We start from the raw sequence: 25,028 nt of genomic DNA, 5'->3' as shown, positions 1-25,028 counted from the left end.
CTCAGAACGAGGTGTGTGTTTAAGTCATGTGACTATATCTTCAGCGTCAGTTCTTGAGAGCGGCTCCTGCGGGTAGAATACTAACGATGTTTCTCTTTTTATATAAAGGGCAACCAGATTCTCAGCGGCCTCTCCATTGAAGAGTATAAGACCACATTGAAAATAATCAAGCAAGCAATTTTAGCTACAGACCTGGCACTGTACATTAAGTAAGTCTTCAAAAGAGATGCCCTCCAAAATAGGTCTTAGATCGTTTTCATATCCACACTGGGAAATTCTTTTAAAAGCAAGCATCCAGACGCTTACCAGATGGGTCATTTTGTGTGTGTGTTTTGTTTTTTGAGACAGGGTTTCTCTGTAGCTTTGGATCCTTTCCTGGAACTAGCTCTTGTAGACCAGGCTGGCCTCAAACTCACAAGAGATCCTCCTGCCTCTGCCTCCCGAGTGCTGGGATTAAAGGCGTGCGCCACCACCACCCAGATCAGATGGGTCGTCTTTAAAGGCAACTCCTTTGTGCCCTTACTGCTCCGAATGATAGCACAGGATGCTCTTCTACTGCTGTGTCTGTGAAGCTGTCTTGAGGCATCGTCACGGGTCCAGTCTAACCATCCCAAAGGCTGCTTGCTTTCCTCCTTTCCTTCACTCGCCAATCCCTGCCCACTCATGATTCATAGCCACCCCAGCCTGGGTGGGCAGGCAAAGAGCACCACAAACCGTCCTCTTTTCATCTGCCTTTGGCAGGAGAATGCTACTGTGGAACTGTGGAGTTGTTCTAGCGTCAGACAGTGCTAACGAGTGCTGTTTCCCATTGCACTTGGCATGATTATCGCGCTTCTTTACGAGCCAGACAATGCTCATTGGCGTTGGACAGTCATGGTTTCCAGCCTATAGACTGAGACCTCTGTATGTGTGGGATCACCCGTCCCGGGCTTCGTCTCAATGTGGAGGTCTCTCCTTTGACACAAGGGTTCCCAGCCGTGGTAGTAGTCTCTGCCATGAGGAGTTAACAGGCACACGCCAGTTACACCGCACAGCCACTGCTCACTGTCTGCAGCTATGCCTGCATCTGCGACTGCAACTCAGTCAGCTTAGGGTTCATCAGAAAATGCAGCAAACTTCAGATTATTCAAAAGTATTGTAAGAATACTGATCATCAAATCACCAAGAACATGAAAAGATACCTTGGTCTGCATAGGCTTCCCATTTTTATGCCATCTGGGTTTCTTTTCTTTATGTGGAACTTCCGTGTTTAATAGTTAATCGTACATAGTCCAGTTATCATGTAACTTTATCTTTTGGTTGGCCTCAATTCTCAAGGCTCTTGCTAATGTTGGGCACATAGGAGGTATTTGCTGGACACAGATGACTCTTATGGCCATGAATGAGAAGAAATATTATCTGGAACTTGCTCTTTGCTACTAAAGCATTTAATGTCTTCATTGCCTTTTTAAAAAAATTCTGCAGCAAGATGTGGATGGGCTGAAGCCCTTAGACCCTCTTACCCCTGTGCACTTAAAGATCTTAAATCATTATCATCTCATTTTAATTCACATTATTCTATTTCTTTTATAAAAAATATCCATTAAGGGGGGCTGGAGAGATGGCTCAGAGGTTAAGAGCACTGGCTGCTCTTCCAGAGGTCCTGAGTTCAATTCCCAGCAACCACATGGTGGCTCACAACCATCTGTACTAAGATCTGGCGCCCTCCTCTGGCGTGCGGGCATACATCGAGGCAGAATGTTGTATACATAATAAATAAATAAATCTTTAAAAAAATATCCATTAAGTTAAAAACATTATGCCTTGAAATAATTTCCATAGAAAGTAGACCTGGGTACTGAGTGCTGATGAAGCTTTGTTGTTGGTTGGGTCTGGGATAGGGAAAATGGAGATCTTCGAGTATACATTCAGCAAGTCTTGCAGACCAAGGGAGAAGAACCTGAGAAATCACCATAATCACCATGTTCTTCTTATTGTTCAAGGAGACGAGGAGAATTTTTTGAACTCATAAGAAAAAATCAATTCAGTTTTGAAGATCCTCTTCAAAAGGAGTTATTTCTGTAAGTTGACTTTACTGTTCGTGCAAGCTTTGCTATCTCGTTAATTTTCTCAGATCACTTGTTAATTGGGATTATTTGTTGTGCATAGTGACTTTTGAGGCTGTCCCCTGCTCCAGAGTGTGTGTAGTACAAAGGACTGACTGAGTGTGATCACTGGCAAGTTGAAGTATTGTTGCCTTGCTGTAGACTGATGAATACAGTAGAGAGGTGAAACATTTATGGCCAAAAGATTTGTTTCATTTTTCTCATCCTTTGGAATGGAAAAGCAAAAATTAACAGCCCGTAGATTTCCCATTTTTATGCCACGCATAAAAATTTCTTTTCTTCATGTGGAACTTCCGCTTTTCTTGGACCACAGGACAGCAGTGCTCTCCAGTGGACCCTTCCAAATGATACTTTTCCTCCTCCCTTCTTTTAGCAGGAAGTAATATCTCTGCTGCTACTTGCTGCCACTCTCTCTGCCATGGCAATAACTTTTATTAGTAAAACAGATCCAGGAAGCCACCACAGTCCCTGCACTTGGGAGGATGAAGGAAAATGATTACCACAAGGTCAAGGCCACGCAGGGCACTAAATGTTGAGGCCCTGTCTCAAACAATAAACCAAAGCAAAGTTATCAAGTCAGTAATAACACCTGTAATCCCAGAACTTTGGTAGTGGATCAGAAATTGAAAGTCATTCTTAGCTACATAGAAAAATGGAGGTATCTCGGGATACATGAGACCTCCTCTCCCTGTCCCCCAAAAGATAATCTTCACATCTGTGCCCTTCTATTCTAATGTGCATTGTTAGAGCCTGGAGACAGGGTGGTTCCCCCTACTCTAACTAGAGAAAGGCTAACAGCTCCCTCTCCCCCTTGCTTTTCTCTGCTGGAGGAGAAGACTCCCCAACACGCACCATCCAACCATGCAAAAGTTGTTGTGTGGACAGCCCTACAAGTGGTGCGTGAATGAAGGTGACCCACTAAACCAGAGTGACCTCAGTAGGATGTGTGATGTTATATCCTTGTGGCTAATCGGTATGATTTCATCTCATTATCAGTGTGAGAAAGCCAATGATCAGACAAGCGTTTATCCTACAAACAAACTCCAATAACACACAGGACAGCAAAACAGAGAGGGTGTATCACAGTTACAACAGCCGGGTTTCCAAAGGAACCCATTCTGTTTGTGCTTTTGGTCTTCAAAAATTGAGTCTTCTGTGTTAAACAGATTTTAAGTGAACTTTTTGTTAGTAACTTCTTACTGAGGATAAATGATTTGGGGGTTCTCTGTCCTTTCCCAGGGCAATGCTGATGACCGCCTGCGATCTCTCTGCGATTACGAAGCCCTGGCCGATTCAACAACGGGTATGTTGCTCAGTGGTGATCAAAGCAGTACTCAAAAGTCAAAATAAGAAAAGTCTCTTCACTTAAAGCAAGCTTTGGAAGTCAGTATTTATGGAAATTTCCCTCTAATTTTAAGCAGTGTTAAAAGCAGATGATTGAACAAGAAAATGTTTCCCATTTTAAAAGATTGATTTACACTTAATATCCACATGATACATTGAAAAAGATGGTTTAAAATTAGCTGCTGGTTTGATTTCAGTGCTAATTACTTCTTGCTCACTCTGGAATATTTTTGAAGCATCTCCCTTTGATAGTCTTGAAAATTAGAAGAAGCAAGGTTTTCTTGTGATTTAGCTTGTTAGGCCGTCCCTCTGTTCTAAGGAGACATAACAAGTACATGTAAGGAGTGTTAATAGCTGTTGGCAAGGGTCTGATCAAGAGGCCAGAAACAGATCCTTCTCTCTGCGTGAGAAGTAACCGCCCCAACTCTTTTACAGAGTGGGTAAAGATACCAAAAATGACTGCGTTGTTATATATGCTATATTTTTGTTTGGGGGATTGCATTCAAAATCTTAATACACAAGCAAAGATTGTTGGCCTGCTTTTAAACAAAACTCTGGGCTATATATCATGGATACAGCAAATGTGGGCTTTCTCATGAAACATAGATATGGAAGAAACAAACTCATCTATGGGCTGAAGGTATGGTTCAGTAGAGAGCCCGCTGACCATGTACAAGACCCACGGTTCTATCCACAACGGTTTCTGCTCTATATTAAATATGATTGCGTCAAGAGTCAATTCAAAATAGATCAAGGACTTATTTAAAACCTGAAATGCTGAGATCACAAGATAAAAATGGGGGCTACTCTTGACGACAGAACTTCCAAATGGAGCTTCTGTAACAGGCTGGCCCTCAGCATCAGCAGCGACTACCTGGGCCCCTGTGAAATGACAAGAGTTCTGCAGAGCAAAGGGAAGCTGTCAGCAGAGCAGACGGACAACCCCCAGAGTGAGAGAATCTGCACCAGGAAGGCTTTAAGAAATGAATTTGCCAAGGGAACAAAACTGGCAGTCAACAAATGGGCTAATGAAGGTATAGATAGTCCTCTTTAAAGGAAACGCAGATGGCTGGTGACTAGTATAAAATGTGCTCAATATCCCTAGCCATTGGGGAGATGCAAATTAAAACTATTTTGAGCTACCATATTACCCCAGTCAGAGTCGCTCTCATCAACAAATTTGACAACAAATGTTGGAGACAATATGGTGAACAGGGAGCCATTGTTCGTCACTGGTGGGGGTGCAGGTTAACACATCCATTATGGACGTTAGTTTGGGGGTTTCTCCAAAGCTTGAAAGCAGAGCTCCCATATGACACATCCTCCCATGTGACCTCCTGGGCCCACGTTCACAGGCCTCTGTCCTCTGTCACGGAGATGTTGTTGACTCACTCACTGTAGCAAAGGATTGGAACCAACCTAGTCTGTCGCCAGATGAATAGGTAGTTAAAATATGGTACCAGTATAGACTGGAATTCTATCAGCTCTAAAGAAGATGAAGTCACAAAGTGTTCATGAATATGGGTGGACTTAGAATGTATAATGTTTATCAAGGCCTCTAATTGACTCAGTGTGGAACATCCATGACCCATCAAGACATGAACTACAAAGCAAGAAGATGAGCATAGACAGCTTTGTTATACTGAAAGCAAAGAAGTACCCAGAAAGCGATAGAGTGTGTCCAGAGAACGGACACCCAGTCCAAGAAGCCTTCAATGGCCAAAATGGAGTACCCAGAAGGATTGAAATACATAAATATGTCTAAACCTCAGAATTCAAATAAGGAAGGCATTAATAAAAATGAAACCTTCTGTTGTCACCTTTGGTAGATGTTTGAGAACCAAATGGGTTTATAATGGGTATGCTGAGAAGAAGCCTGCTTTCTCAAATATGAGTTACACTGAAGCATAACCAAATAATTGGTGTGGGAAACTTTCTTGGTACTTAAAGCTAATAAAACAAATCTAAGAAATGTTGACTTTGACTGTCACCCTTGTGAAAATCCCTAAATAAATGGACCCCAGAAAACATCCATAATTATCACCAGGATCACACAATGAGAGGCAGTCTTCAGATGAGTAGCCACTACTGGACGTCTCCAGCGTCATGGCTACGGAGCCAGAGCTGGAGCCGACTGATGAGAAAATGGGATGTCAGCCAGATGAGCCTCAAGAACCCAGGAAGAGGCATAATGGGAATGTAGTCTACAGAATCGGGACACCAATGGAAAGCTATAAGATAAACAAACCAGGTGTTCATCAACAATAGGAATCGCATGGAAAATTAAAAAGAGAGATAACAGGAAACTCAAAAGCCTGTCACCACCTGCGCTTGGTGCTGCTCCCCACCCCCATCTTTTATAAATAGGTGTTTAAGAGCATGGAGTTTGCTGTGACCTTGTGTCTCCCAGGAATGTCTGAAGCCACCTCCATAAAAACCTCATCAGCATAACTGCCCAGGCAAGAGCTGAACAAGGGCAACACCCATAGACTTGATAGCATGGTTGGGGGAATGCTCCCAAGGCCTCAGCCCTTCACAAAGAACTACAGACAACTAGCGGACAATGGGGACGACTGAGAACTCAAGAACAATGGCAATGGGGTTTCGATCCTACTGCACGTACTGGTTTTGTGGGAGCCTAGTAAGTTGGGATGCTCACCTTACTAGACCTGGATGGAGGTGGGTGGTCCTTGGACTTCCCACAGGTCAGGGAACCCTGATTGCTCTTCGGGCTGATGAGGGAGGGGGACTTCACCGGGGGAGGGGGAGGGAAATGGGAGGCGGTGGCGGGGAGGGAAATGGGAGGCGGTGGCGGGGAGGAGGCAGAAATCTTTAACAAATAAATAAATTAAAAAAAAATAAAATAAAGAACTACAGACAACTAAAGAGTGGTGGGGGCAGGAGGGACCGTCTCCCCCAGCCAGGGAGAGCACACCCAGCACCACATGGTCATCCCTGAAAACACACACACAAGTAGTGACTGAGCAAGCTGCAGCTGTGTGTTTACACTTGCGCATGTGCATGCGTGTGCACACATACACACACACATACACACACACACGTTTTAACAATTAATGAAAAAAAGAAGCCATGAATTTGAAAACAAGCAAGGAAGGGAGGAGTTGGGGGAGGAGTGTAGGGTAAATATGGTCAAAATATGTTGTATGAAATTCTCAAGGAATTAGTGCTTTATTAAGAAACATTAAAGAAATGGGAGCTTAATAAATAGCTTGCTGTTCATTCTTATGGATGGGCGCAGTCTTGGTATTGCTTGGCAAAACTGACACTTCCTGCTTAGTTCCAGAAGGTCACGTGATTGTAGCTATATTGGTAAAGCAAATGCAGCCTTATTTCTGTTTCTCGTTGTTTTCTTGCTACTGATGTGCTGGAAACAACCGGTTTGCTAGATTCCAATACCTTCATTCAAAGTCTCGGTTTTCAAGAATGACACTCAGTCTGCTGTCTGTTTCAGATAGCGGAACTCGTGGCAGCGGAATTCTTCGATCAAGGGGACAGAGAGAGAAAAGAACTCAACATCGAGCCTGCTGTAAGTAAGAGGCCTGTTGGTAGGAACTGCTAAGCCACATTCTTAAATTCTATACTTGTTGTGGAGATTGCTTCTTACAGTGTCCGTCAGACTGGTCTCAGTCATGCCGTGGCCTCTTGGGGCTCAGTTCCGAGCATGTGACCACACTTGGCTACAGTGTGTGCGGCTTCTTAGTACTCCTGTGACACCTTCCCTTGAGATTGAGGTTCCCATTTTACTTTTTAACACTTTTCTTTTTAGAAGAATTATCCCTGCTGATTGCAAAAGCAAAAGCAAGCTAGGAAAACAAGAAGTACTGACAAGTCGTGCCGCCAATTTTCTTGTAGTTTGTTTTCTCCACTTTAATGTAATAAGCCACTTTTATTCTAATATAATCTTTGGTGTATATGGATCATAATTGTATGAAATGAGTATGGCCACAACTTAATGCACTTCCTTTGCTGTAATATTTGCCATATCCATTGCTGTAAACAGCACAGTGATAAACAGTTACATTGCTGCCCCTTCCTCTCTGTTATCTTGTGAGGGTAAATTCCCATAAGGAGACTTTAAAAGTGTTTGATGTAGCCTTGTAATATAAAGGTATACATCACAGATGTGAAATTTTAGATTCTTACTTTTCTAGGGTTAGGAATACACACACACACACACACACACACACGCACACACACACAGTTGCTGTCTTACCTCCTTAAGCTAACCACTGGTTCATCTTTTTACAGCCAGCCTTTCCTGTGTGCTCTGAATAAATGTAGATCTGTCTGTGTGTATTTTCAGGATCTAATGAACAGGGAGAAGAAAAATAAAATCCCAAGTATGCAAGTCGGGTTCATAGATGCCATCTGCTTGCAGCTGTATGAGGTATTTACAGAAAAATATTAGATGGCTAAACTTAGATAAACTTATGTTATGAGTCGAATCTGAAGCACATTGAAGAGATTAACACCAGACATGTAGTTTTGCTTCTAAGTCCGAAAACATAATTATCACTGGTATTGTTTCTTCCTGCTGACGAATGTGGTGCTGTACAGAACAAGGAATACAGTCCGCATTTGCTATTTCACGAAGGCATTGACTCACTCGGTGTATAAATATCTGCTGCGGGCTTAGGGTGTGCTGGACATCAACACGTTCATTTAGGGGACACTAAGAAGCGTGTGCTGGTGCTGCCCTCCAGGAGATGTTTCCTGCACACTCTGCGGTAGCATTATTTTTTTTTAAGTTTAATTTTAGCCTAAGTACAAAAAATAGTCACCCAGCATTTCCTCTCTGTCATACTGTGGCTTGGATATTGTTAAGAATTTTTTTCCTTAATACTAACAGCAGAAGGTGGCAGGAATATGGGTTCCAGTTTTCCCTTCTTTTGCTAGTTTTGCTTTTTTGCTTTTTATAGCTTTTGTTGTTCTAGTAAAAAAAAATGCATCTATTCAAAATGTTGGTATAGATGCTTCTTTCCCCAGCAAAGAAAAGAGATGCTGCCTTTGTTTTTAAAAGTTCAAATGGATTTGTTTTGTTTCTCTGAGAAATTTACCCTGGAGTTGTCATAAAAGGTTAAGATCAGACAAAAACTACAAAGTTTCCAATCCAAACATTGCATATTCAGTAACTGGATGTGTAAAGTTCATCTTGCATAGAAAGAGTGTTTGCCCCAAATAGGTAGTTGGTGGAAAGCCCAATAGATAATCCTTTTTTTTCTTTTAATTTATCATTGTTATTATTTTCTAGACTAGACTTCTCTGTGTAATAGCACTGGCTGTCCTGGGACTTGTTTTGTAGACTAGGTTGGCCTTGAACTCACAGGGATCCACCAACCTCTACCTCCTGAGATCTGGGATTAAAGGCATGCACCACCACACCAGGTCTCCAGTTCTTATTCTTAGTGCATGGTTCTAGCACTGTCTTAGTTCTGTTGCTGTGAAGAGACACCATGACCAAGGCAATTCTTATTAAGGAAGGCATTTAATTGGGGGCTCATTTACAGTTTCAGAGATTTAGTTCATTATCATCAGGGCCAGATTCAGACAAACTTGGTACTGGAGAAGTAGTTGAGAGCTACATCCTGGTCCACATGCATGGGGTGAGAGGTAGGGTGGGGGTGTCCTGGTCCTGTGCTTTTGAAACCTCAAAACCCACTCATAGTGAGTGACACACTTCCTCCAGCAAGACCACACCTCCTAATCCTTTCAAATAGTGTCACCCCATAGTCAGCCTTGGTTACGAAGCATTCAGATTTATGAGCCTGAGGGTACTTCTTATTCAAACCACACAAGCAACAAAGGGTTTTTAATAAACTATCCTGCTGATGAGGAGGAAGGGGAGGTGAAACAGAAGGCATCAAAGGAAACAGAAGCAAAGGCCGCCCGGGTCACCTCTATAGCACTGCCTTCCCACAGTCTGCAGGGTCCGTTTGGCTAGTTTCCTCCTTGGTGAAGAAATCCTTCCTTGGAAGCTGCTGGAGGCAGGGTTTTAGGCACCCTCCGACCTCCTTTGTCTGACAGACACTTGCCCTGTTGGTTGACTAAAGAGCTTCTCAGTTGATGATACCCATGGCTCTTGTTTTTTCCCATCCCTGAAATCAAAGAGAAAGAGCAGCATAATCAGAGGAGCTACTCTAGATTTCACTTGGTTGTGTAGTTTGTGTACGCACTGTTCGTGCTGTTGGGAAGTCTACGTGATTCCAAAGGGTGTTTTGCATTTATCACTGAAGTAGTATGTTCTCACCGCAGAACAAACAAAGTCCCGAGAAGCAGAGAGGAAGATAGATGTCTCTCCGTCTATTTAGAGATAACCACCGATGTCAGTGTGTGTGCCGTAAGCTGCTCTCATGTCCTTTAATAAAAACTGATTCTCGAAATCCATGCTAAAACACACGTAGTTCCACATCAGACATGTGTCTGAGATATTTGTAATGACCGTAAAATGCTCACAAAATATTACTAAGCTTTGTTGTTGGCGTTTGTCATTTCTCCATGACAAAGAAAGCTACGGCAAATGTCTTGTAGCTAAATGCACGGCACTTGGTAATAATAACCTTTGTGCAAGTCTTGCTTTGAAAAAGCACGTTGTAGCCGGGCGTTGGTGGCGCACGCCTTTAATCCTAGCACTCGGGAGGCAGAGGCAGGTGGATCTCTGTGACTTCGAGGCCAGCCTGGTCTACAAGAGCTAGTTCCAGGACAGGAACCAAAAGCTACAGAGAAACCCTGTCTCGAAAAATCCAAAAAAAAAAAAAAAAAAGAATGAAAAAGCACGTTGCGTAAAACCATCTGTGCAGGCGTGGATCCCACAGCCCCTCAGAGAGCCAGCCTTCATCCAGACAAACAGTGCACCCACACAAATGAGCTCCCACAGCTCAGCGGTTTACAGTTTTAAGATTCATTTTTATTTTTAATCACGCGTGTGTCTTTGTGTGAGTATGTGCACACTAGTGCAGGCGTCCCTAGAGGCCAGAGCCAATGGGTCCCTCTGGAGCTCCAGGAGCTGTGAGCCGCCTGACATGAGTGCTGGGAACCAAACTCAGGTCCCTCTACAGGAGCAATGCATGCTACACCAATACTCCCGTCAACCTCTCCTTCAGGCCCCCTCGGTTGTCACGTGCTCTCTTTGTCCCCAAGTATGCCTCCTTAGACATATAGCTTAGGGGAAAGCTTTGATAAATACTGCGTGTGCGTGCGTACGTGCGTACATGCCTATGTGCACATGCGTGTGTTCCTAGGACTTAAGAGAACGGCGCCTGTGTCGCTGCTCACACAATTTATGTGGCCCCTGGTGGCAAACCTGTGGTTCCTTCTAGTTCTTTCCTTTCTCTTTTTAGGCCCTGACCCACGTTTCAGAGGACTGTTTGCCCCTGCTGGACGGCTGCAGGAAAAACAGACAGAAGTGGCAGGCCCTCGCTGAACAGCAGGAGAAGACGCTCATCAATGGGGAGAGCAGCCAGGCCTAGCGAGACTGACGGTGCATCCCCACGCGCAGGCCGGGTTGTTCCATATACCATGCGTACTTGTGTGCACTTTGCCACTGCTGTATTTTGTTTTTGCACAACTTTTGAGAGCGTAGCATGAAGTGTCTTAGAGATTGCTACCTACTTTCTCTACTTTGGTTTTCTGCCACTGAAGCAAAATGGTTAGTCGTCTTCACGTTGAACACATTGATAGGAATGGTGTAAATGGCATTCCTACACTCAGCGTGGTTTTGCTTGGGACTTATAAATAACCGTCTTTGTGTTTCTGAGTCACCAGTCTTTCAAACGTGTTAGAAATCTTTCTCAAAAAGTAGGTTAGAGTCAAATTGACAATGTTCTGGGACATTTAAAGCGATCATGAGATGAATGTTGACCAAGTGGATTTTAGGGGAAAAATGAATATAAACTTGAAGGGTCTTAACAAAATTAAGGTGTTGAGAAACAAGAAAATGTGGTATTAATTGGTCTGCTCTTCCTGTGGTGGGGACAGCTTACCTTACATGTCGCCTGTGTGGCAGAGCAGACACCAGTACAGCCAATCCACGCAGTAGCCCTTCAGCACGCGATCTCAGAACCCCACCTAAAGCCCAGGGCCAGATGATTCCCCCACTGACCTTCCCACGAGAGAGAGTGGGAGGGCCTGGAGAGCCTTAAGCCAAGAAAAATGTCTCAATGGAAGATCTTTCTGACAATCTGCATTTTAAATACTGAAAACTTCAAAAACTAATTTCTTTTTAACTTTTCATCGCCTTGATCCAGCAATTAAGCTTCAACAGAAAAGTGGTCACAGGACCACTTGCCTGAAGTTAGGACATGACCACATGTATGAAAGTGAAAATTAGCCTTTATTCCTCTGTCAAATCTACAGGAAAAGAAAATAATTATACGAGTTGCATCAGAGGTTTGTCTCTAAAAGGGAGCTCAGACAATGAGTTCAAAGGAACAGTGTGAGATCTTCCTGTCGGAATAAAAGCAGCCTTCAGGGAGCAGATAGTGAATCGAACCGAGCAGCTCAAGTAGGGAGGAGTATCTGTTCCAAATGTGCAGAAATGTTTGAGTTTGAGGAGAAATTGAGGGATTTGATTTATTAACTTCCGTCCTTTTCCCACCTCCTCCCAAACTGGGTGAACTATTTGATCTGGGTTTCTAACATTAATTTGGATTGAAATGGTTTCTTTTCCCTTTTCTCTTTGCTTAAAACGCACCATGTTCATTTTGGATCCTGTGTATGTTTTTATTTTATTGTGGCCTTGCTCTTACTCAGATACGAGAAGGCAAAGCGAGTTATGCTAGCATTGTTTAGTATGGGTGAAGGCCAACCCAGGGAGTTGTTGCCCAATGCCAGTTGTATTTTTGTTGTGATACTTGTATTTTTCAGAATATCATTTTGTTTGTTTTTCATGTCACGTAGATGAGATCTGTAAGGTTGCCTCTAATGCACTGGTGTGTAAATTACACAGACCGTCACCAACAATAGTCATATCAGCACACTGTATATACACCTATGCATGCATCCATAACTCCTGAGTGCAGACTCAGGCTTAGAGAACATTCTCTCCGCCTAGCACTGAACCCCACACGTGACTGAGCAGTTATGCTGAAACGCGGGCATATACATGTGTCGTGCCAACCACTGAGAACATCTTTCAAGGCGACATTATGTGTGGAGGATTTGTCTGTGGTGTTAACAAGCAAGAAGTCAGAGCAGAAATTGTTTGACTCGCTTTAGGCAATGGTTTATTTTACCTACGTGTATAGGCATTAAAATAGAAAGAGCAATGCCATGCCTGGATAGTTCAGTTCCTACAGAAGAGAGTACTATTTTATTCAAATAGTTTTTATTTTATAGGAAAACCATTCCATACATGGAATTTCTGTCTGTGGTACAAAAACACAAATCATAGTTTTCGTTCTGAATGTGAATATTTCCTTTCTAGTATCCTCTCAAGTTGGATTATATTTATTATTGTATTATTATAATCTCTCCCTTATGCTGCCATGTATTGATATTGCTCATAACGAACAAGACATTGTTGTTGTCCTAGACTGTTTGGTTCATTGCTTGGCTGGCTGTAGTGAGATAACATGATAACATTTAATTTTAATATTTAGCCAGAAAAAGAATCTGTGTTTTGGTAACTTGCCTAGAAAGCTTTCTGGATCTTACATGGTTAGAAGATTTGCCTTTGCCAGTCATGATACTGTGTGAATGTGTATAAATCGGTTAGTCTCTGCACCTAAGGAAGCTGTGTTCCTAATGTAGTCAGGTTTGGACAAAGCCTGTGTTCCAGGGAAATGTCACAGGAGGCAGCTAACTCCTAAGCCTTCCTCATGGGCCTCTGAGACCACTGTCGGAAACGGGGTATTGAAGTAGAGACATGACCTCATCCCGCAGGTCACTTCTCAGGCTGAGTTCCTTAGATGGAAAGCAAGTACATTTAATCCGCTCCACACAGACCTGGCTCCCCAGGATGCTGCTTCGTCACTGTGGATTAATTGCGAAGAAGAGTTTGTTAGCAGCCTGGAGACAAGGGTGAAGATGAAAATGTACTAGTAGCTTTGCTTTCTTGGAGGAACTGGAATCCCAGACGAGTTTTGCCTACCAGTCAAGTGCCTTTACTCCCAGAATGTTGCGGGCGCGTGAGGCTTGGCACCTATTACATTTCCAAATTATCTGTGTTTTTTTCTAGATTACACTCCTTATCCATAGCACGTAAGCAGCGAGGCCTTTTCTTTAACCTGATTTAAGAAGAGAAAAGACAAAGTCCCTTGCTCTCCTGTAAACAGCAGTTTCAGATAGGTTGACAAAACTTATTTACTCCGCATCAACCATGCATCAGCCCACTAAATCCTCTCCATATGTTAGGAACCGCTCTCAGCGGCCGAGACAGAGCAGTAACTCCACGGAGCTCGTGGGCTGTGCAGAAAATGACTAGGAGCATCGTTTCTCATTCCTCCAGCTTCACATGCAAACGTGGAGGACATCCCATCCCTTTCCTCCTCATCTGTCACATGCACACTATGCACTTTTATCCAAAATTTCTTAGTATGCCTGTGAACATCCTGTTTTCCTGTCAGCACAGATCAACTAACTTGCTGATAGTTTGAAGAACGCCTTGTGTAAGACGTCCTGTCTTCCATGATGTAGATCATGTTTCCATATTTCAACCAGGGAGAGGGGGGTCAGAGTTCTCATGGACCCCTTCTGCCCTCTCATGGAGAACAAAGAAGGAAGTATTGAAGCTTACCTCACCCCTCCTCATTCTTACCAACAAGCCTGTGTAGACATGTCTTGAATGTTGTTGAAACGGATGTAAATAGCTGAAAATAGAAATTTCTATTGCTGTTTAAGAACCCTAATGAACCATCACGCGCCACTGTTGATATCTGTTTGTATTCTTACGCCTTTTCAATATATCTGAACAAATATATAGTTTCGGGCACTATTTTTATACTAGCATAAAAGAGTTACTATGTAAATTATGTCCTGTTGTGAAGTCATTTAAATGATTGGCAGGCTGGTTTTCCTTTCCTCTCACCACACCGGAAACCATTCCCGAGGATCCTTCTGGGAGAGGGTGGGTCGCCCTCCAGAAGAGCAGGTGGGCACCTCCCCCCCCCATCCCTGTGACGTCAGACACGGCCAAGGTGGTTTTCACTGTGCGAAGTGATCACACATCAGGTGTTTCCTCATTGCAGTGCTGTAAAAATAAAATGAATGAACAAGAACCGAATGTGGTCTCTTCATGAGGGCGCCTTGGGTTTTAAGGGTCAGGAAATGATGCGGAAATTGGGCTTCACCCCGGGAAAGCTGGTCCAGTTAGTTTCAGAGAATTTTACACTGAAGTTTGATAACTATTCAGTTAAATCGACTCTTCAGTAAGTGTCATTTTATTGGTAATGTCCTGGGATGCCAGTTGGAGGGTCACGTTTCCCGCCATAAACAGCACTGTGGGGGGTGATGGGATCATTACCAACCTGGTGCACACAGGGAGCTAAAACTTGGGTGTTTCCTTCTTGTCAGAAAGCTTGGACCTGAGAGGGGCCCAGAATTGTAGCTTCACAGCCACTGTTAACACTACAGCCGGCTCCTTTTTTTTTTTTTTTTTTTTGGTTTTTCGAGACAGGGTTTCTTTGTGGTTTTGGAGCCTGTCCTGGAACTAGCTCTTGTAGACCAGGCTGGTCTCGAACTCACAGAGATCCGCCTGCCTCTGCCTCCCGAGTGCTGGGATTAAAGGCGTGCGCCACCACCGCCCGGCTGCCGTTTTAATGCGAGATTTTAGAAATCCCACGCCCAGACTTCATGGGTCAAATCACTATCTAGAAGCATTATAAACAACATGGCTCTCAGGAGGCTTTGCTTTGGTTTGGGTTTTATGGATAGGTTTCCTTAATTTAGTTCTCCTGATAAAGGTTAATGTAGGGCCTCAAGGGACTTCTGACACCCATTGGTGTTTCTGGGATAAAAGACATTGTGGTATGGATACTGGAATTTTATTTTATTTTGGTACCTTTAGGCAAGCCCTCTTCACTCTTCACTGGTCAGAAAACAGCTCACCTGAAGAAATAGTGCCAGTACACCTAAAAGAATACTTAAAACTTCTGACCATGAGAGGGCGCCAGAATTTCATTTGTATTTAAAGAAGTAGCAACTGGCGTTAAAGGATAATTAAAAACTGCTTCTTCAAATATTTTTGGTGGCTAAATAAGAAAAAAATCCAAATAGAAATTTCTGAAAGTAATGAAAAATTCACTTTTCTATTAATTTTTATGGAAACTTAAAGCTTTGTTTATTGCTCTTAGTCCAGTGATCACGCTGTCAAGATTTTCTCCTTGTGAATAATCAGACCTCTTGAGTTCTGTTTTACTCCCGATTCCACTCCTGGGACAGCAACCCTTTCTGCACAAATAAGAAGCATTTAAAAACTTCCTTAAAGCATAGTCCTGTGATTAGCTGTTTGTCTCCCAGCAAACCGGAATTCTGGTCCCCCTGTTTAATACATAGGAATGTCATGCTACGACTTTCTGTTTGTAAGGAACGCGACAGTAAGCTCCAGAAACCCCGAACTTGCAGAGAGCGTTGTCTGGTTCTAAGCTACATTCAGCTAAAGTTGGAAGGCTAGTAGAGGATGCCATTCGTCTAAATAAAAATATCAGGAAATAGGCATGGAATGAAAATAGTTATTTGGAACAAAAAAATTCTAATGAAGTGGTCCGATTGAATACTCAGGATAGTGTTCAACCTTGCGAAGTCCTGACTCACTGCCCTGAGCCATGGCTCACATTCTGTCACCGTTCGTCCTTCGGGAGTAGCTTTGAGAAATGGCAGGACTTTCTTCAGCCGTTTCCTAAGGTCTCTGCTCCCACTTCCACTAGCAGCCCCTTCCAGCTTCCCCAGAAACCACACCGCTAAGAGACAAGTTCACCATTCATGGTGCAAGCATGAAGAGAAACAGTTCCCAGAGCGTGATGCCAGAGTCAGGGAAATGATCAAAGAGCGTCTCAGGAGAGTCACACAAGGGGACTTTTTGAGGGGAGTGTTGGAGGCTCACGGATTCTCCAGCGGTCAAAGGACTCTCTCGGCCTCTTGCCTCACCTGTGATATAGCCCATTGAGGCACCTGGTTGAAGAATCACAGCCTTTTGTCTACAGTCATTGATCTCACTGGAATTCAGCCAGCAATCAGGCTGCCATTTTGCCACAGCTGAGGACACCAGAAGCAAACCTCTTCTGTAGCCTGAGTGGATTCCTAGGTGGACCGGAAGTCGTGACAGGACCAGAGCGCTTTTCAAATGCCTTGATTTATAGCCATCTTTGTTCTGTTACTGTAAAAACTCTATGAAACTGTTTCCACATCAGAACATGGGGTGACCTGGGGTTTCCTGGGTTATGGTCACTCAAATTTGGCTCAAAAATAAACTCTCTTTATTCCTTTTGAGGCGAGAGCTGTGTGGTTTTCATGAATAGAATATTTGATAAAAATAATAACCTTATTTTTCAGTACTGAACTTAGAATGGCAGGCAGGCTAGGAAACTGTTCTTTCTCTACTTTCCCATTTCCGTTCAGAGCCGCCACGTGAACAAGCAAGATCCTTTCACGCCCTGCGGCTCCCAGGCCTAAGACTTCAAGAAAAGTTTAAGTAGATTTTATGAACATTTTGCTGCTGTTGATGTTTTTATTGCATTTATTTATTGCGTGAGTGTGGCTCCAAAAAGACTGATTGCCACACGTGCCGCGGCCTGAACCTGGAGATGAGGGGGAGCGTGATAGGGCTGCTCACCTGCAAAACAGATTCCTACAAATCACACATGACCTCGCTGGGCCATCATCCTGTGCCACGCCATGAGGTCAGATGACAAGTTGTGGGAGTCAATTGTCCCCTTGCCCCCACGTAGATCTTGAAATCAACAGCTCGGCCAACAGTGCTTTACTCGCTGAGCTATCTAACTGATCCAAGGCATTTGAAGGGTAGAAACACAATGAATTACATGCTTAGAGCAGAAAATACAGTTAATAGTGACTAAGTAGATTTGTTATTATTATTATTACTATTATTGTTATTATTATTATCAATTACCATCATCATGATGACTGTGAAACCAATCCCAGGGTTCAATTGGAAATTTTTTAGGCTTAAGTAGCTCAAATTTGGAGGCTGTAAACATAGTGAGTTAAGCCAAGACTGAACTCTGTCTTCTACCTTGGGAGGTCTGTTGAATCTTCACAGTAATTCTGCATGAAGGGGTTACATTCACTTCTTCCAGAGTGCATGGATGCTTTGCCTGCACGAATGTTTGGGCACCAGATATGTGTAATGCCTGCAGAAGGAGGTGTCAGGTCCGCTGGAGCTGGAATTGCAGATGATTGCGAGCTATCCTGTGGGTGGGTGCTGGGAACTCAGTGCTCTTAACCACTGAGCCATCTCTCTAATCCCACCAGTGGACTATTCTTGGCTTTTGGTGCCCATCTACCCAGGAGGAGACTGAGCAATCCACATCAGCAAGCCCTTAGGTTATTCTGAGGCAATTTTAAATTGGTTACATATTAAAGCTTAATATCTTAATCAGTTAAAACCACTGATCTAAGAAATGGCCTCTTTATCTAATTAGTTGCGATCCACAGATGGGAGTGAGAGCGGGAGGCAGGGTGTGTGAGAGAAACAGAGACAGATCGGTTCAGTAGTTGTGTACAATCCAATGATTAAAAGTATCTTTTATTAAAGAGGCTTCTAGTAATTTAAATAGCAAACTCACTGAAAACTTTGTTCGGTCTCCTTGTGGATTTTTATCCATGGCAAAAGTGGTCCATCCACATGGGGAAGAGATGGTGTTGCAGTCCTTGCTTCTGGAGCTTCTCTTCCTGCCTCATCTGCAATCACTGAACTGGAACCTTGAGAGATTAGCTCTGCTCGCAGTTCTCTTCCTTTCTCTTCCTCCTGGCTCGCGTCCTTGGAGGTCACTGAACTCTAAAGACAGAGAACGAGCTGGTAAGCCTCCCGTGGGGGAGTCCAGAGTCAAGAGGGGCAAAAGGAAAGCTGGCATTTTATCTGATGTGTGTTTGCATACTAGCGATCCATCAAATTGTTCCTAGTGTCTGAGGGTAGAGGGCGAAGCAGAGTGCTCTTTCTGACTTATCACCTAAACACATCCTAATATAGCAGGCACACTGGCCCTGCTTGGCTAAGATCATATGAGCCCGCACAGATAAGGTCAACCTCATGAAAACCTAGCACGTCTGTCTTCCTCCTTGACTTTGGGTCACTCTTCCCTTTGACTCTACACATGATAATCACGAAAACCTCAATAATCTGTCTAAAACCCAGTGACTCCTAACTGAGCGCACCCCTTTCAAGGCTGAAAGCACAGAGTCATCCTGGTAAACCCACTGTTATCTTGGATTCCAGGAGTACCAATATCTTGCAGGCAAGGTAGATCACAGCCAAGGTAGAAAGCAGCACTCAGTGATGGAGACGCAGAGGCTACATTCTGGAACAGAAGTCACCGTCTTATATAAATCAGATGCTTCTCCTAAAGCTGACAGAGGACCCACCTGCAGAACCAGAGTTGAGACAGAATCGGATGAATGGTGCAGGATTCTTGCTTCTTGCCCCAGCTCTTCTTCAGTTTAAACCTAAAGCTCATCTCAGAACCTTGAAGACGAAGTTGATGGACACCTGTTCTTCCCAATGTGTATTAATTAAATCTCCTCTCTCTGCTTTTCATCACTCCTTGCCTCTTTAATTAGTATACTGGGACATGAGGCTGAACATAACCTGTTGGGGTTCCTGGAGCCAGGGGATTTTGCCCTAAAACTCTGGTTATACAAATATGCTAGATTCTTATATAGCAACAATTTGGGTGGCCTAGGAAGCCCAGTAGTCACCACTATGGAGCTTCTAAAGTTCAATGTTCACTGTCAGACCTAAAGGAATAGTTTTTGGGAAGAAGTCCTGGGGAAGAGAAGGGGTGGGGATAGAGAACATCCCCAGGGGATGCAGTCTGCTCCTTGCCAGACAGTAGTGATTCCCAAATGGTCTTAAAGGGGAAGGAAAACTCGATGATGCTCTCATAAGAGGCAAAAATGCAAGGCAGAGCTGGTGCCTGACTTAGCCCTAAGTCTTTCCTGCTGCCTGGTTTGCAGACACTTCAAAAAAAAAGGGACCAGTTCTGAGGAGAATGAGGCCGTCAAGTGTATGAGGAAGATAGTATTGCTCCCCAGACAGGCAAGGGTCCTAGTGATCCACACTGTCACCAGTATGGCTAAGTATCCTTTCCCCTGGATCCTGTGCCTTGGCCACCAAGAGCTACATCCAGTCCATGCATTCAGTACAACCATCAGGTAGCATCCTGCCTCAAGTGGGCTTTCCCCATGGTCCTATGCGATGACACAACAGACTGAAGGGGGCTGAAGGCATTAGTGCGCAGGACCTGTGTGCCAACCCTTTCTGTCCTCTACAAACACACTGGGGTAGATTTTTGACCCCATTCTTAGATGGAGAAGCAATGTAAGCAGAGCAGGTGACTAATTAAAAAGCAACGTAGCATCAAAGAAGCAGAGGGAGGATGTGAATGGGGCTCAAAGTCCACACTCCTCTCATCACTAAGCCAGCACAGCAGAACAGGCTAACCACCTGCCTCCTCCAGCAGTTCGCTGTGAACTGTGGGGCCACAAGCAGCAGCTACAGATACCACCCGTGCCGTCTTCCTTGACTTTAGATGATTATCTTAATTTTACAGAGTGAAAAAAAAATGTTCTGTATCTTCTGCCACCTATAAAGAGAGGGGAGGGCCAGTGAGGTGGCTCGGGGGATACAAGAGTTTGTCACACAGGCCTGCCAATCTGAATTCGTCCTGTAATTCCCATGGTGGAAGGAGAGAACAAGCTCCCAAAAGTTGTCCTCTGACCCCCCCACACTCCATGAACACACAGAGACACACACACACGCACATGTGTGCATGCGCACACACATACACACACACACACATACACACATGTGAGCATTCACACACAATGTAATAATAAATAATTTTTTTAAAGAGTTGGACATCACAGACATCCAATCAGGAGTTTTTCCCATGGGTGGTCTTTACTTATGTGCCTATTCCTCTTTCTGCATCCATCCCTTCTTCTTCCAAGCCATTCTCACACCCCAGCTAAACAGGAATCCACCATTAGGAGTTTTGTTATCGCCTATACAGTGGGAAAGGGCTAAGGTGAACATTTTATTGTTCAGATAATCAGGGTGATTGCTAGAGTCTGCTAGTCTCAGCATAAGCCTCTGTGTTCTTAACTTTTCTGAGCAAGTTTGAGATATAGTCTGCTCATAATCATCGGTCATAGTTGAGACAGGTTAATCATTCATTTGTCCAGAGCTTCTTTGGAGTTTGCGTTTGTTATTCTTAAGTGGCCAAACTAACCCTGTGTAGAAACAAACATCTTTAAAAGCATAGGTCTACCTGTCTATGCGTATACATGGATAATATTAAATCATTGCCCACTAGCAAATCCTTGACTATCAGAGAATGTCTCACTTACTGCTTACCAGATACTGCTGCACTTTTGTTTTGAAGAGCTGCTTTTTAGGACAATTCCATGCTAGAACCCAGCCTATACAGCAGAGTTCCCTGGTAAAAGGCTTTGCCAGGCAGAGACGCCAAGTGGAAGGAAGCACTTTCAAACAGACCGCTAGGTACGCTCCGACCCGATCTAGCATGAGGAACACAGGAATCTGTATGAGAGCTGGCTTGACCGGGCGAGCTCTCCACCAAGCCTGCTTTAGCAATTCTCAAAAACAAAGACATGCATACTTTCGAACAGTATAAATATGTACCTGCTGAACTAAGTACATTATGAGATATTTCTATAAAACAGTACCATGCAGACATCAAAGTCATTTGTAAACTGTTCCACCAAAGTAGTATATTTTAAAAATTACTTTGTGCTTATACATATTTGTGCGTGAGGGTGTTCACGTACCCTGGCACATGTGTGGAGGTCAGAGGACAAGCTGTTCCCAGTCTTTATATCACTATTTGGGAGCTAAGCTCAGGCGCTCAGGTCGTCCCGCAGGCACTTTGCCCTCTGAGCTCGCCACCCGGCCCCAAGTAATTGTACTGAAAAACGGAAGAAGAGATTGCCACACAGTAATACGGATTTTAAAACCTTTTTCCTTTTGGAGAGGATGTGATTGTATTATGTGCTGCTGCTAAAATGGCTCTCAGAAGAAAGAAAAACATTTCTATCGCTTGAGTTAGCCGCTTTTACTTTTCTATACGTTCTGGATTTTTTTTTTTTTTTTTTTTGAGGAAGGCCTGTGTTGTTTTTGTGATCAAGAGAGGTGAAAAATGCAACGAAAGTCTCCGGAAAGGGTTCTATGAGACATTTGGAGGTGGTGCACACCCCCACAGCCCATCTGGCTGAGAGGCAGAGAGCAGCGAGCTTGTAAAATGCCAAGCTGGTCTCTCTTCCTTCTGCACTGTACCTGTGCCTGCTTTTACAGCGAGTGTCCTCTGTGAGCTCCAAAGAGAGGTTGTGAACGGGTCGGTCGTTGATCCCAGCACACAATGCCCTTTCTCCTTATGCACTTTGGTCACTGTGCTGCTGATTCAATTGCCCATGGTCTCCTGAAGGCTGATTATCTCAAAACAGATTAAGAAATGTTTCTTTGAGACGACTGTAGTTGGCAGCCTGATCTTCGGTAACAGGTGACCAAGTCTATAGGATTTTCAGAATTGGATTTTTCTGTTTCTCTGGGCCTCATGAAGCCTCTCAAAACTGTATTTTCTGAGGGAAGTAGAATTCTTTTATTTGATTCCATACCATGAAGCTCCATATTGTAACAAGAACACCAAACCTATAACAAGTTAGCATTTCCCACAGCGTTGAAAGCTTCCTAAGAACCCTGTGAGATGGCACATTGCTGCGCATTCTCAACATCAAAACTAGAGCCCTCGGGTCATGCTCCTAATATTAACTAGAAAAATCTACTATGATATTTTTCCAAATCTCACCGCTTAACCATTGTATTATAAAATATGACAAAATTTGTAATATTCACCATTCTTAACATGGGAAAGATAGATAGATATAGATATAGATATATAGATATAATTTTTCATTTACAGATTCCCAGACATCTGATCAGATCTGTGGCAATGAGAGCAAAGGTGAAGCTGAGGGAGGGTAGGCAGCTGCTGAAGCAGCAGTCGATTGCAGTGGGGTGACCAGGCAGCTTGCCTAGCTCCACTGGGTCTGGTGCTTATGGCAAAGTAGTGGCTGTTCCAGGAAACAAGTCCAGAACTTGTGCTGGGCTGTACAAGAAAAGGAAGGGAGAGGCCTGAGAAGCAGACACGAGGAGAAAACAGGCAGGAGAAGGCCTTGTGGATAGGCCACCAGGGTGCCCGAATGGCGGCTGACGATGAGCAGCTAATGCTGCTGCTATTGCCCGTTTGGGGGCTGGGAGAGGCACTGTTTTGGGGAGATGGCAAGGAGAAAATGTCCCTGGTGGGAGAAGCCGGTAACCCACAGCAGCATCGGGGAAGTGACAGCTTTAAAATCTACCGTGTGATCTTGCCATGTCTCCTTGGGTCTCTGATGTTGTTGACTGTTAGATAGTTATAGTTTCCCTTAGTTATGATAGAAAGTAAATTATATGCAAAACTTTGTACTCACCAAGATAGGGTAGATAATGGAGTATTTTCTCTGAATTTGCCAAATACTAATAAACTGGACATTTTGAATATATTTCTACTTGGTAATTGTTCTTATTATATATAGTTCTATTATGTTAGAGTTAAAACCTTTCCTTTTTATTTAGACAAAAAGGATTAAATAACATGCAAGAATTGTTCACACTGCCACTCCACTGTGCTAATAAAACCATACCTTGATTAGAAGGGTGGAGTCAGTGATTGGCTGACCGGAATTAGTCATAGACACATTGGAGGACTGAGGAAGCTGGATAGAGAGGGTCAGGAAGAGATATGAAGGCTTGGGGAGATTTTGTGGGACTTTTGGATCTGGAAAACATGAAAAGTATGGTCGGTCAATCATCTCTTCCCTGTTCCTTGGATTTATTAGTTTTTATCTCAATTTCGGACTCCCAAGTTTTTATTAATACTAGAACAATTAAGTCGAACACATTACTCTGGTATTAGAAATAAGAATAAAAGAACTAACTACTCCAATGTAGGGATCATGATGTAGATATTTAGGTTTCTAAAATGAAACCACAAGGCCAGGCAGTGGTGGCACACGCCTTTAATCCCAGCACTCAGGAGGCAGAGGCAGGCAGATCTCTGGGAGTTCGAGGCCAGCCTGGTCTACAAGAGCTAGTTCCCGGATGGGCACCAAAGCTACAGAGAAACCCTGTCTCGAAAAACCAATAAATAAATAAATAAGTAAAATAAAATGAAACCACAACATTTATAGTGGGTCTATATTTAATACCCCACTAAAAAATTGCCAGCTCTTGCTGGGCAGTGGCGCATGCCTTTAATCTCAGGAGGCAGAGGCAGGTGGATCTCTGTGAGTTTGAGGCCAGCCTGGTCTAGAGTGAGTTTCTTCCAGGACAGGCTCCAAAGCAACAGAGAAAGCTTGTCTTGAAATCCTCCACCAAAACAAAGAAACAAAACCCTGCTCTTGACATGTTTCTGGGGACTGGCAAAGATAGAGATCCTGACCATGGAACATTAAGGAACCATGAGGTTAGCTGACCTCACTCACCATGAGCTGAGCTCTATTAAGTTAGTGGCTTTGAACCAGGAATGGTCCCTACCGTATACTCCCAGTAGGAATGTTTGTTAAAAGGGAATACACTTATCATCTAGTGTATAGAGGTCAGGGATGCTGAAAAGTGTTGATTCCTTTTATGAGAGGAAAGAAGACACTTCAAACAATCCCATGTCTTTTAAAATGATGTCAATTCCATTTCTATGAACAGAGGCTGTTCACATAATTTAATTACTCCCACAAAGCTTCTTAGTATTATATTTCTTAGTAATATAACAATAGTATTTGAGATTAAATAAAAATTTTGGAAGGGACCCAAACCTTAGCACTTACTATTAAATTATTCATGACAGCCTATTTTGGGGTATATATGGAAGAGGAAGGACAAGAGCAGACAAGAAGGAAACAAGTCTATGCTGGATGAGTTAATATTCAAGTTACAACTGCGCTAGAACTCACTGTGGATTTCTTGAAGATTAGATAAAACACACCCTGAAATCATCCTACTTAAAGGCAAAGGAGTTTGGCTCTACATTGACCAGCTCATGCCCATCACATATTGAGGCCTCCTCCTGATGGCCCAATTCCTTGGCATTTCCAACAAGGCCAGTTGCTGGAGGCCAAACCATGTTCTGAGACCAAAGCATTGCTCATAAGCCAAGCACTGAAGGTCTTGAGAAAAGACTCACATTAGAACCTTTGAACACAGCGAGGGCTGAGGGAAGGGAATATGTGTTCTTCCTTCTAAATTGAGGGTGGTTAAAATTACGCAGTGTTAAACCGGGCATCATGACACAAGCCTTTTATCTGAGCACTTGGGAGGCAGAGGCAGGTGGATCTCTG

The 25,028-nt window shown here is 43.5% G+C and overlaps 1 protein-coding gene across 2 annotated transcripts in view; it reads left to right on the top strand.

Moving 5' to 3' along the window:
• The window catches only part of Pde5a (phosphodiesterase 5A), a 131,532-nt gene extending 116,873 nt beyond the window's left edge, over positions 1 to 14,659 (top strand). For both annotated transcript variants that reach the window (XM_075981465.1, XM_075981466.1), the window contains exons 16-21: positions 109 to 209; positions 1,983 to 2,060; positions 3,345 to 3,408; positions 6,922 to 6,996; positions 7,774 to 7,857; positions 10,808 to 14,659. In XM_075981465.1, coding sequence (XP_075837580.1) covers positions 109 to 209; positions 1,983 to 2,060; positions 3,345 to 3,408; positions 6,922 to 6,996; positions 7,774 to 7,857; positions 10,808 to 10,936 — 531 coding nt within the window. In that variant the 3' untranslated portion in view covers positions 10,937 to 14,659. The remainder of the gene's footprint in view (positions 1 to 108; positions 210 to 1,982; positions 2,061 to 3,344; positions 3,409 to 6,921; positions 6,997 to 7,773; positions 7,858 to 10,807) is intronic.
• The last annotated feature ends 10,369 nt before the right edge of the window (positions 14,660 to 25,028 follow it).

Source organism: Microtus pennsylvanicus, chromosome 7 (genome assembly GCF_037038515.1).
Source record: "Microtus pennsylvanicus isolate mMicPen1 chromosome 7, mMicPen1.hap1, whole genome shotgun sequence".
NCBI classification, from domain to species: Eukaryota; Metazoa; Chordata; class Mammalia; order Rodentia; family Cricetidae; genus Microtus; species Microtus pennsylvanicus.
The sequence above is the reverse complement of the archived record's forward strand: the minus strand, read 5'-3'. Positions and strand labels throughout refer to the sequence as shown.